We start from the raw sequence: 13,424 nt of genomic DNA, 5'->3' as shown, positions 1-13,424 counted from the left end.
TCTCCATTGTATTATCTAGCCAGGATAAAAATGCCGCAGTTTCCCAATTAAATACTACGCTCGATATCATAATAAATTGGCTTGGCGATCATAACCTTGAATTAAACTTAACAAAAACAAATTTAATTCATTTTCGACCTTATCAGAGAGAACCACTAGAATTAAATTACAAATATTTAAATTTCCAATTTGAACAAATAAACAATTGTTGTCTGCTGGGTATAACTGTTGATGAAAACATTAATTGGAAAGCGCATGTAGAAAAAGTTGCTTTAAAACTCTCTAGTTTCACCTATGCTCTTAGAAACATAAAAAAAACAACAGATTTAAAAACGGCCATGAGTGCTTTTTACGCGTTCACACAATCTTGGCTCCTGTATGGGATTATTCTATGGGGTAACAGCACCGAGGTTTCAGACCTGTTTGTTCTACAAAAGGAATGCGTCAGGATCCTCGCCAATATAAGAACCCCCGATAGTTGCAGACCGTTCTTCAAGAAATTCGGTATATTGACTCTACCATCTTTATATATTTTAGAAGCCTGTAAATTCATCCGAAAGCACCCAACCCTATATTCTAAGGCCAAAGATCATTGCACCTATCACATGAACCTGCGTCATAAAGACAGATTAGCGCTACCAAGTAGTAACTTGCAAATGAGTAGTAAGAGCCCTCACATGACAACCATACGAGTTTACAATAACCTACCTAAAGAGATAACCAAAGAGGAAAAATATGGTAAATTTGTTAACAATTTGAAAAAATATTTAATTGAGAACTGTTTTTATTCCATACACGAGTATTTTGACCTATATAAATTTCAAAAATAATTGTATTATTTATTATTGTATAGATTTTTCATGTGTAAGTTTTTAGTTATAGTTTTGCAATACCCTAACAGGGTCTCATGTTGCGCCATAATTTTGTAAGTTTCCACCTGTATTTATTTGTACCAACATGAACGCAATAAAGATATTATGATTATGATTATGATCAGATCAGTTCGACAGTACCATATTATTGTATTGTCATCAGAACTAGATACAGCTGCCAATTTTCATGACGCTACGATACTTGGAAGATGGTTAAATTAATTACCTTAGATTCCATTACAGTTAGTTACATACAGGTCGACCTAATAAAAGCTTGTTATTTAAAAACGTCCTCATGTCATAGCACATAGGCCTAAATATACATATAAATCATGCTGTCGGTAAGATTGGGCTACAAAAAGGAATGAATTTATAGTCATGATCAAAAATTCTGTGGAATTACGAGTAGGTACTAAATTGACAAGGAGGGAAAATAATGACATCTAGAAGTAAAGCGCATGCAAACAACACTTACAAATTCGTTTTACCTACTCAGTTTGTTGGCGCGCTGTTCCTTGTCGGGCAGATGGAGGTCCCTGAAGTCAATCTTCCAAAGAAGCGAGTCCAGCTCTTGCTCGTAGCGCCAGCCGCGGTACAGCGCCAACGCTGCCAGCGCCAGCAGGGCTAGGGCGCCGCCTGCTGCGCCGAGGGTCCACGCGCCCACGTGACCTGACGAGGGCAGGAGTTAGTAACGTACAAGTAGTTTCGTTTGGCATTTGTCGATGTACGATTGTCATCTATGGTGGGATTCCACCAGTGTGCGGGACTGTGCCACAGTACAAGAACAGTAGTGAATCTTCATAGAAATGTGGCGCTGCCGGCTTGAATGTGTGCGTGCGCGCCGGGCGCCGTGTACGCACGCGCTGCCACGCGCACATTAGCATAATATACGGGGGAATACGGTGGCGGCAGTGTGGGCCGTACCGCGACTGTGATCGCGCGCATTCGAGTACGCTGCACGCCCGCTCGCATAACGCATTTGCCTGCACTTACCGGCCTTAATTTTTTTGATCATGACTTCGAACAGAGGAAAAAAAGATTGTAGTGTCTTTGGGTGTCACAATAACGACTCCTCAAACCCGGACTTTGTCATTCTTCACAATACATTAATTACAGGAATTATGGTACAGATCGAAATTACTCATAGTCCCACTTCGTCGTGAATATAGGAAGGATGGAGAAGGTGTTTCGCAAAGCGTTTGAAAAGGACCACATCAACATTAAAATCGGCACGTCAATTTAGGAACAATTAAAAGACATAGAATTTACGATGCCCTGCCCATGCTTCCCTAAAACCTTTTTACTAATGTTATACGTAAGGATGAGAATTTACTTTACTTTAACCGCTAACAGTAAAGCGTTCCGAACATGCAGAAACCGGAGGAACTTTTTTTCTGTATTGAATTTATAATTTTTTTAATAAATGCCATTTCCTAATTTAAATATTTAAAAAGCGTTTTATTTATACGTCATTTCTGATGGAATTCCGGCGTTAGTTAGGCCTCCTGAAGTCAATCTACAAAAAACAAGTGAGGCTCTGACTAAGTATACCTACACCTAACCTACGGACGAGCGGCCGTTGTATTCGAAATTAGAACATTGAACGCGAATAACTAAATAAAACAATGATCTTTGTACAGTCATCAGATATATCGGAAAGGCCAAGGTCACAAACATCCCTTTATTGTTAGAGTGCGTTTTCAGTTATTTTTGAGCACCTCGGCCGCCCCGATACTTAGGTATATCCGATGGCTACTGTACTGTGATACCTATTTATGTACACCTACTTATTTCTCACTCTTCGTAAGTACCTCATACGGTCGAAACTCGAAGCAACTCGCAGGCATATGTAGGTACATTACGTACACCTATGTATCTGTATTGTTTGCCTTTATCGCATCTACATACCTACATATTTACGAAAGTTTTCGAACGAGGAAGATAGGTGCTCATAATGCACATATGTATATGAAATGTTCGCGCACAAAAGTTAAGTGTGTCAGCCTACATTACTTATAACGATATCACTCATCATCAATGTCACACTTTACCAAAGTAGCTTATAAGTGTGATATTTCATAAGATTTCAAGAATAAATTATAATTATTTTGTGTGCGTTATGTTAAACTTATGGCATTCAGTGGGTAGTGATTAGAAATGTGATTTGTGTTTACCCGAATATTTGTTAATTAATATGTCGGTAGTCGCGAAAATGACCCTACTCTCCTACCCGCCAATTCAAATGATGAAAAAGTATAAATGTAACTTACCATGAGATGGAAGGGGCATTCTCGCTTTGGCGCTGGAACCGGTAACATTGAGTAGGAAGGCTTACTGCTTGTTAAGTTAAGAATGTCGAAAGTGTTGAAGTAGGAACTTAGAGTAAAATAAAGGCAATTGATTGTACGAAGGACTTTGATTCATCACAAGTCAGAAGTGGTAACACGGCGCCCATAAAAGGACCAGAACGTGTGAGTACCTAGTATATCTACATATACATATTTTTATACATACATATTTTATATACTTACTCTGACGTTATGGTAGTAAGTTTTAAGTTGTGTAATGCTTATAATCTCAAAACCTGATTAATAATATGCAGATACGCGATCATAGTCAAGTTGAAGTAACGAAGTAGACTTGTTACGTAATTTATAACTCTGCGGGTAACTTTTTACAAGAGTCATATTACGATTATGTACAGTGCAGTTACTACTGCACTGTACATAAGATGTTATTTTTATTTTTGTGTAGTATCAATGTTTAGCGAAGTTGAATACAATGGATACGATTTGGATAAATATTTAATGAATCCGTTAGCAATTACAAAACAAACAAGTACTGTACGTGTACCATTAAAGGCAAGTACGTTTATTGTCGTTAAAGGAACAATTTTATTTAACTGATTTTAAATTTTAGTGGTTTTAAATTTTAATATGCCCATATTGTGAAGAGACATGCAGAAGTTCTCGGTTGTTATGCAGATCTAGTTGAAATACGTACTGTCGTTAAATGAAAGTGTTTACATACATGTGCATCCTATATTTGAGTTTCGAATACTGAACCTAATCTATTAAATAGTAGGTATATTTAGTATGAGCTAAATGATCCAATAGCAAGTCATGCTTGATAACCGCCTCTGGTTAGTTTTGAAATGAATGAAGAGTGTCTTAAGTGATTACTATGTACCTTAAGTGCCGTGTAACGACAATTACGTGGTTTGGTAACAACAATTAAACTTTCAATATTGATTTGGCTATTATGTATGTGTACCATGTAGGTAATATAACCGGGTCTAATGTTTAGTTACCTATGTAGGTGGGTAAAAGTATAGTTAGCATGTAGTTAGTCACCAATGTCACCATGTAGGTGTACTATAGTCAGACTCTAATGGTTCTAGATATCATGTAGGTGGTATCATATAACCGGGTCTAATGTTTATTTACCTATGTATGTAGGTAAAAGTGTAGTTAGCATGTAGTTAGTCACCATGTATGTGGTGTACTATAGTCAGACATTAATGGTTCTAGATATCATGTAGGTGGTATCATATAACCGGGTCTAATGTTTAGTTACCTATGTATGTAGGTAAAAGTGTAGTTAATCACCATGTATGTGGTGTACTATAGTCCGACATTAATGGTTCTAGATATCATGTAGGTGGTATCATATAACCGGGTCTAATGTTTAGTTATATATGTAGGTGGGTAAAGGTGTAGTTAGCATGTAGTTAGTCACCATGTATGTGGTGTACTAATAGTCAGACTCTTAGGGTTCTAGATATCATGTAGGTGGTATCATATAACCGGGTCTAATGTTTACAGCCATGTAGATGTGCTGTTTATGAGTGCGGCCATGTAGTGTGCTGCTAGAGTCTACAGCCATGTAGATGTGCTGTTTGTGAGTGTAGCCATGTAGTGTGCTACCAGAGAATTTAATACGAGTTTGAGTCTAATACGAGTTTGAGTCTAATACGAGTTTGAGTCTAATACGAGTTTGAGTCAAATACGAGTTTGAGTCTTATACGAGTTTGAGTCTAATACGATTTTGAGTCTAATACGATTTTGAGTCTAATACGATTTGAGTCTAATACGATTTTGAGTCTAATACGATTTTGAGTCTAATACGAGTTTGAGTCTAATACGAGTTTGAGTCTAATACGAGTTTGAGTCTAATACGTGTTTGAGTCTAATACGAGTTTGAGTCTAATACGAGTTTGAGTCTAATACGAGTTTGAGTCTAATACGAGTTTGAGTCTAATACGAGTTTGAGTCTAATACGAGTTTGAGTCTAATACGAGTTTGAGTCTTATACGAGTTTGAGTCTAATACGAGTTTGAGTCTAATACGAGTTTGAGTCTAATACGAGTTTGAGTCTAATACGATTTTGAGTCTAATACGATTTTGAGTCTAATACGATTTTGAGTCTAATACGATTTTGAGTCTAATACGATTTTGAGTCTAATACGATTTTGAGTCTAATACGATTTTGAGTCTAATACGATTTTGAGTCTAATACGATTTTGAGGTTCATACGATTTTGAGGTTCATACGATTTTGAGTTTAATTAATACGATTTTGAGTTTAATTAATACGATTTTGAGTTTAATTAATACGATTTTGAGTTTAATTAATACGATTTTGAGTTTAATTAATACGATTTTGAGTTTAATTAATACGATTTGGAGTTTAATTAATACGATTTGGAGTTTAATTAATACGATTTTGAGTTTAATTAATACGATTTTGAGTTTAATTAATACGATTTTGAGTTTAATTAATACGATTTTGAGTTTAATTAATACGATTTTGAGTTTAATTAATACGATTTTGAGTTTAATTAATACGACTTTGAGTTTAATTAATACGATTTTGAGTTTAATTAATACGATTTTGAGTTTAATTAATACGATTTCGAGTTTAATACGATTTTGAGTTTAATTAATACGATTTTGAGTTTAATTAATACGATTTTGAGTTTAATTAATACGATTTTGAGTTTAATTAATACGATTTTGGGTTTAATTAATACGATTTTGAGTTTAATACGATTTTGAGTTTAATACGATTTTGAGTTTGAGCTTAATACGATTTTGAGTTTGAGCTTAATACGATTTTGAGGTTGAGCTTAATACGATTTTGAGGTTGAGCTTAATACGATTTTGAGTTTGAGCTTAATACGATTTTGAGTTTGAGCTTAATACGATTTTGAGTTTGAGCTTAATACGATTTTGAGTTTGAGCTTAATACGATTTTGAGTTTGAGCTTAATACGATTTTGAGTTTGAGCTTAATACGATTTTGAGTTTGAGCTTAATACGATTTTGAGTTTGAGCTTAATACGATTTTGAGTTTGAGCTTAATACGATTTTGAGTTTGAGCTTAATACGATTTTGAGTTTGAGCTTAATATGAGTTTGAGTTTAATACGAGTATATAGTACGAATTGTCTGAATAGTCTAGAGCTGTTTATGAATGTGGCCATGTAGTGCGCTGCTAGAGTCTACAGCCATGTAGGTGTGCTGTTTATGAGTGCGGCCATGTAGTGTGCTGCCAGAGATCTTAAAGAGTTTAAAAATTTAAAGAGTTTATCTTGAGTTTAAAGAGCTAAAGAGTTTTTTTGGGTTTAAAGAGTTTATTTTGAGTTTAAAGAGTTTATTTTCAGTTTAAAGAGTTTATTTTGAGTTTAAAGAGTTTATTTTGAGTTTAAAGAGTTTATTTTGAGTTTAAAGAGTTTATTTTGAGTTTAAAGAGTTTCTTTTGAGTTTAAAGAGTTTCTTTTGAGTTTAAAGAGTTTCTTTTGAGTTTAAAGAGTTTATTTTGAGATTAAAGAGTTTATTTTGAGTTTAAAGAGTTTATTTTGAGTTTAAAGAGTTTACTTTGAGTTTAAAGAGTTTATTTTTAGTTCAAAGAGTTTATTTTGAGTTTAAAGAGTTTATTTTGAGTTTAAAGAGTTTATTTTGAGTTTAAAGAGTTTATTTTGAGTTTAAAGAGTTTATTTTGAGTTTAAAGAGTTTATTTTGAGTTTAAAGAGTTTATTTTGAGTTTAAAGAGTTTATTTTGAGTTTAAAGAGTTTCTTTTGAGTTTAAAGAGTTTCTTTTGAGTTTAAAGAGTTTATTTTGAGTTTTAAGAGTTTATTTTGAGTTTAAAGAGTTTATTTTGAGTTTAAAGAGTTTATTTTGAGTTTAAAGAGTTTATTTTGAGTTTAAAGAGTTTATTTTGAGTTCAAAGAGTTTATTTTGAGTTCAAAGAGTTTATTTTGAGTTTAAAGAGTTTATTTTGAGTTTAAAGAGTTTATTTTGAGTTTAAAGAGTTTATTTTGAGTTTAAAGAGTTTATTTTGAGTTTAAAGAGTTTATTTTGAGTTTAAAGAGTTAAAATTTTGAGTTTAAAGAGTTTATTTTGAGATTAAAGAGTTTATTTTGAGTTTAAAGAGTTTATTTTGAGTTTAAAGAGTTTACTTTGAGTTTAAAGAGTTTATTTTTAGTTCAAAGAGTTTATTTTGAGTTTAAAGAGTTTATTTTGAGTTTAAAGAGTTTATTTTGAGTTTAAAGAGTTTATTTTGAGTTTAAAGAGTTTATTTTGAGTTTAAAGAGTTTATTTTGAGTTTAAAGAGTTTATTTTGAGTTTAAAGAGTTTATTTTGAGTTTAAAGAGTTTATTTTGAGTTTAAAGAGTTTCTTTTGAGTTTAAAGAGTTTCTTTTGAGTTTAAAGAGTTTATTTTGAGTTTAAAGAGTTTATTTTGAGTTTAAAGAGTTTATTTTGAGTTTAAAGAGTTTATTTTGAGTTCAAAGAGTTTATTTTGAGTTTAAAGAGTTTATTTTGAGTTTAAAGAGTTTATTTTGAGTTTAAAGAGTTTATTTTGAGTTTAAAGAGTTTATTTTGAGTTTAAAGAGTTTATTTTGAGTTTAAAGAGTTTATTTTGAGTTTAAAGAGTTAAAATTTTGAGTTTAAAGAGTTTATTTTGAGTTTAAATAAGTGTAGGGTGAGAAGAAAGTTTAACAACCAATCATGCAGCGCACTGAAATTTAATTACAGGGTAAAATGGATTCCAATATTGACACCCCGAGATCACCTAGACTGCCGTCACGAGCAAGACTGATGCAGAGTCGCGGTAGACGCTGGAGGTTAGCGACGGTGAATCTACCACAGAGGACGCTGTGGACTGCGACAGCCGAGCGTGAGAACAGCCTGAATACAGATGTCGTCACCACAGCAGGCGCTGACGACGAGGGCCTCTCTCAGATGACCCGCACGAAGAAGGACCGCGGGAGTCAAGGCGACGCTCAAGAAGGACCTACAGTAGAGGACGTCATCAAGCATGTAACTAGTATTGTAATTTGAAAAAAAAAATGTTTGATTTCAGAGAGAAAATATTAGATAATTGCAACTGTTAATTACAAACCTGATTAAGCCATTAATGTAATTACGTAGCTTCCCCAAAACATTATACTCATAAACAGTTCTTACATTTACCATAAAAGGACTAAAAATTTGATTATTGATGTCAGTTATTATGGCTCATACTGTGGTAGTTGTCTCTTTCTTCTTATTCTGATATATCAGGCTAAATTGTATTGCTCGTGCCATGTTTGTTATAAGTATGTTACAGTACTAAAATCAATGCAATGAAATTTGGGCTTATTCTATAAGTACGTGCCGATAATAATGTCTGTAATCCTGCGTGTAATAAGCTAAAATAACTAATCGTATGGGGTTGACAGTGTGGACGATGTATTTCGTGAACGTTAACATGATCAGTAGTATAAGTAGGTATTTAAATAGGTATCCCTTTTTATGTAATAGTAATACTAGTCTGAAGAATGAATACCGTTTACATCTGCAATACCGGATACCATGAGTAAATTAAATAATTTGAAGTTTACCTCTACTAGAGTTGCTGTAATTCTTTGTATTATTTTATTGTATTCTGGTGTACAATGAAGAGTATTGGTATTGTATAAACAGACTAGTCTAACTATAATAGGATTGAAAAGGCATCGGGCAACACGGCCGAGTGTGATATTATTGTTGATCGTGCACCGGAGGTAGCACGCAGTCGGATGGCCGAGTGTGATATTTCATAAGATTTCAAGAATAAATTATAATTATTTTGTGTGCGTTATGTTAAACTTATGGCATTCAGTGGGTAGTGATTAGAAATGTGATTTGTGTTTACCCGAATATTTGTTAATTAATATGTCGGTAGTCGCGAAAATGACCCTACTCTCCTACCCGCCAATTCAAATGATGAAAAAGTATAAATGTAACTTACCATGAGATGGAAGGGGCATTCTCGCTTTGGCGCTGGAACCGGTAACATTGAGTAGGAAGGCTTACTGCTTGTTAAGTTAAGAATGTCGAAAGTGTTGAAGTAGGAACTTAGAGTAAAATAAAGGCAATTGATTGTACGAAGGACTTTGATTCATCACATAAGTATTCAGGAAATCCGCACGCGTATGAACTAGCAAGTAAAAGTATCATTAATTTTTAATCCGCGAACATGGGAATGGCAGGAACTGTCGCAACATTACGCGAAGTAAAATGACAGAGATTTATTGAACATGAATAAAAGATGCTTCTAACAAACGCGACAGATTTTTTTAACAAGTTCCTTCGCGGGGTCCTCTATCCGGGTAAACGTTTAGCGCGAGCTTTATAAAGCGTTTCGATTCAATTTGTAGCAGGATCCGCGAGGATTTCTGTGAGACAAGATGATATAAAGTGGGCTGAGGGCGACATGGGCTATTAAATTGGAAAAGCGGGAACAAAGCGCCGTGACCGGGAAATCTGTCTTTGAATCCACTGGAACATAGGGACGCGTTATCGTAGCACGGAATAATTAAATCACGTCTTGTTGGTGATGCCCGGCCGACTTTTTATTGTGTGCGTAAAAACTTTTTATAGGACAGGGCCTGTGTTGTATCTATGGCATTCCATGGAGAAAGTTAAGTAAAGGTGCTTTGGTATGTATCTACAAGTTGAATAACAATTATTGTAAAATACAAGTTTAGAATATGCATCTACCTACTTACCTGAGTCTGAACGCGTGAAAATAAGTTTTTTTTTATAAAACTTCAACTTAGTTCAACTCAAATGCCACTTTACTTAACAATGATTATAAGATAAAAGGCAACGACTAGGCCAATAATAGCCAACTTAGTACCTAGAGGTACGTGGTTTGAACTGTACCTAGCTAGAGCCATTTAGACGGACGTGGTCGCGGCCGCCCAGCGGGAGTCGCGTGCCAGCGATGGCTTTCCACTCGCTGTCACCGCCGTTACGACGCTTTTACGACGACTATACGACTGCTACACTGCTCCCGACCTCTTGCTCTTAATGCCAGCTCCAGCCACCAAAACCTATTAGTTTTTTCCGCAAACAAAATGGCAACGACCGCTGCCATCGACGTCCATTAGAACTATTCCAGCCCACTTGCTGATTCTTTTAGCAGCTTACACAATTTCGACATTAGGGCTAACGTAAAAATTGTGTACCTACATCAGTAGGAAGTTATCGGTGATTAAGAGGCTGATATTTACTCGTTAAAAACGATAATATCACTACACTTTATAAAACAAAGTCCTTCGCCAGCGCCGCGTCTGCCTCTCTCTGTAGGTATGTCTGTATGTTCGCCATAAAATCAAAAACTAATGAACGGATTTTCATGTGGTTTTCATTTATCAATAGAGTGATTGTTGAGGAAGATTTAGGTTTTGTGTAACCCGTGTGAAGCCGGGGAGGGTCGCTAGTTTTATACAAACCTATTAAAGCCAATCATAGCATATTATAATAGCCTTCATCATAGGTACACCAAGAAAAACACAATAGGTACGAAGTTGGCAGGTAATTGAAATCGTGAAAAGTTTTAATCAGTTGTAGGTACTGTAATGAATAAGGAAAAGGTACCTAAATTTCATAAGTGGTTGAGGAGTCTAAAGTTTTTGTACTTACTAACGCATTTTTCATCACGGAACCCGCAAGGAGGTTCAGAAAGCGGCGCGTGACCGCCTGGCCAACTCATGGGACGTAAAAATCTCACCTCCTGTACAAAAAAAACGTATTTTAGGGCTATTTTACGGTATGTTTGAACTAACAGATACTCGTACATATAAGTGGCGTCACTTTTTTGTGGGCGTCACATGTACCTAAGTGTATGTAAACTCCAAAGAAGGAGGCGTTCTCTTTACAACCAAAAGGTAATTTGATGAATGGTAGTGCCTTATTAACCATTTTCTAAAACATAATTTAGAAAAACATTAGCTACATTCTTCTTCGTACAAAATATCTAGATTAGGTAACGAACGGTCACAAAAAGTCAATAAAATATAGATCAAGAAGAAAGTGACTAAAATTTCAATTAAAAGCAATTAGGTATAATGCAGTACAGTTCAAATAATTTAATTGCATGTTAAGAAGTAACGACCAAGAGTTAAATTCAAAATGTTAGTTGGCACTAAAGTGCATCTCTGGCGCCAAGATCTGAAGAAACTTTCTGGCAGAACCGTTAAGTCCGCGTATTCAAACCACGTCCCGATTCGCTATGCGAACGTGTGCTGATTGTGGAATTCTGTGCGTACAACTACAAACTATTTATGCACTTATGCGTCCGAACTACAGTTACTTTGTAAATAAGCCCATTTGGTATTTGGCTGTCGCCCAGATCGCAAAATTTTGGAATATTATGTAAATGGTGTTTATACTCATACTCATCATAAATACAATAGGTACCTATGTGACGCTGAAACTAGAAAACTGCTTGTAGAAGGCGGTATGTTTTGTTAGAAAAAAAGTTATATTTTCTCGCCGCTGCCTAGGTAAATAAAATGCCTTCTAGAAACATGGGAAATATTATTGCTCACTTATGAGCATCATTTGGTGCAAAAGATAAACTTTTATGGCGCATTATATTCCAGTGATTCAATATAAAACGCAAATGTATGATAATGATGCAAGCTCTTGGATGATACTCGGATTTCAGCTCCGGGATTATTTTATTGTAACTTTTGTTAGTTTTTCTTAAAGCCAAGATTCCCATTATTTTCTTCCATTAATTACATTCCAAGTCCCACTTAAAACTGTTTCTGACAAGGTCAACAGTTAAATTTAAAAGGAACATAAAACGAAAATGAAAGAATGCGAATAAAATTAGTCTAAAGTATACAATTTAATATACAGGATGATTCAGGAGACGTGAGCAGGACTAATACTGCGCATTTCGAAAAATTATAAGCAACACTTTCGTATCAGTATTAGTGAGGTTAACGTTAATTTTCTAGTCGTGTTGAAAAAAAAAGTTAGTAATTTATTTACGACATGCGTGGTCACCCTAAAATTAGAATACTAAACTACCGATATTCTGTGTCAAATTGAATGTCACCACTGTCATCGTGGTCTGGTTACTTTTGAAACCTCGTATCTCACTCAAGTTTGACAGTTTATTTTCTTCGTAATCAAAAATTAAAGAAGTTTTATGCTTATTAATTAGGTCTTGTAGGGTGACCATGATTGTAAAGGATTGAATTTGCCTTCACCAAAAAGTTAAAAAAATAGGAAAAAGTGTGGTTGTTTCACCTGAATACGACGGTGATCGATCAATTATCAGTTACTGAGTGTGCAGGGTTAGTCCTGCTCACGTCTCATGAATCACCCTGTATAACGATTTCCACGAATTATCCGTATAAATGAAATGGGATGTAGATATGAGCGCCGATAGGCATTTAGCCGGCGGCGGCGCGCCGGTCAAAATCGGTCGGCGGCGGCGGCGAATCGGCGGCGTGGCCTTGAAACTCCTTAGATTAATGAAAAAATAATTCAAAGCAAAATTTTACCGAAAAAGCATGTTTTTGCTGTAAGAAAGTTATAAATTAAGTACATTTTTCAATTTCAAGGATAATTTATTGAATAAAGGTACGAAAATAGTTTTACATAGTATAAACGGTATCGCGCGGGATCAGAGGCGGTTTTATTCTTGGCGAGGCCCTGGCGGGAAGATCTTTACAAGCGGTTTATCTTTTATGCTAAGTAAAATGTAGCGGATTGACTGTATCACCAGGGAAGCAGTCATTGTCGACAGTCCTAAGAGCCGAAGTGAGGAAAATCAAGCTCCCTTATTAACCATTAAAAAGTGAGACCCGAGGCCGAGCTCCACTTAACACCGAAGACCTGAGTCCGACGCCTCCCCATGCGAGGCCAGAGGCTGAGCTGCAAGTAAGAATACAGTTTAGAATCGAATTCCAAGTGTGAGCTTGGCTGACGGCCGAATGCCTAAAGCGCCGATTGCTTCTGTGCGAGGTCGAAGGCCAAGCTGCAAGAAAGCAGAGCTTGGAATTGAACTAGTGGTCCAGTGTAAGCAAGTTCGAAGGCCGATAAAAACCGAGGCCATAGTGTTAAAGACCTGGAGCTTTCCTGCAGGCGCATTCGTGCGAGGGCAAAGGCCGTGCTGCAGTGGAGCTAAGATCGGACAAAAACTAATGACCAAGCATTGTAAGAGCGAGGCCGAAAGTTGAGTCCCAAACAGGGCCGAAGACTTGGAGGTTCATATAGCGGCTTACT

General features: G+C 35.7%; 1 protein-coding gene across 1 annotated transcript in view; it reads right to left on the bottom strand.

Moving 5' to 3' along the window:
• Nucleotides 1-13,424, bottom strand: part of LOC134792822 (speract receptor) — a 72,394-nt gene that overhangs the window by 17,808 nt on the left and 41,162 nt on the right. Inside the window, exons 11-12 of the mRNA XM_063764212.1 lie at nt 10,824-10,914; nt 1,365-1,541 (exon numbers count right to left, since the gene is read on the bottom strand). Of these exons, the coding sequence (XP_063620282.1) occupies nt 1,365-1,541; nt 10,824-10,914 (268 nt within the window). The remainder of the gene's footprint in view (nt 1-1,364; nt 1,542-10,823; nt 10,915-13,424) is intronic.

The sequence above is a fragment of the Cydia splendana genome, chromosome 8 (assembly GCF_910591565.1).
Source record: "Cydia splendana chromosome 8, ilCydSple1.2, whole genome shotgun sequence".
Lineage (NCBI taxonomy): Eukaryota > Metazoa > Arthropoda > Insecta > Lepidoptera > Tortricidae > Cydia > Cydia splendana.
Note: the sequence above shows the minus strand (reverse complement) of the source record. Positions and strands in the feature narration are given on the sequence as shown.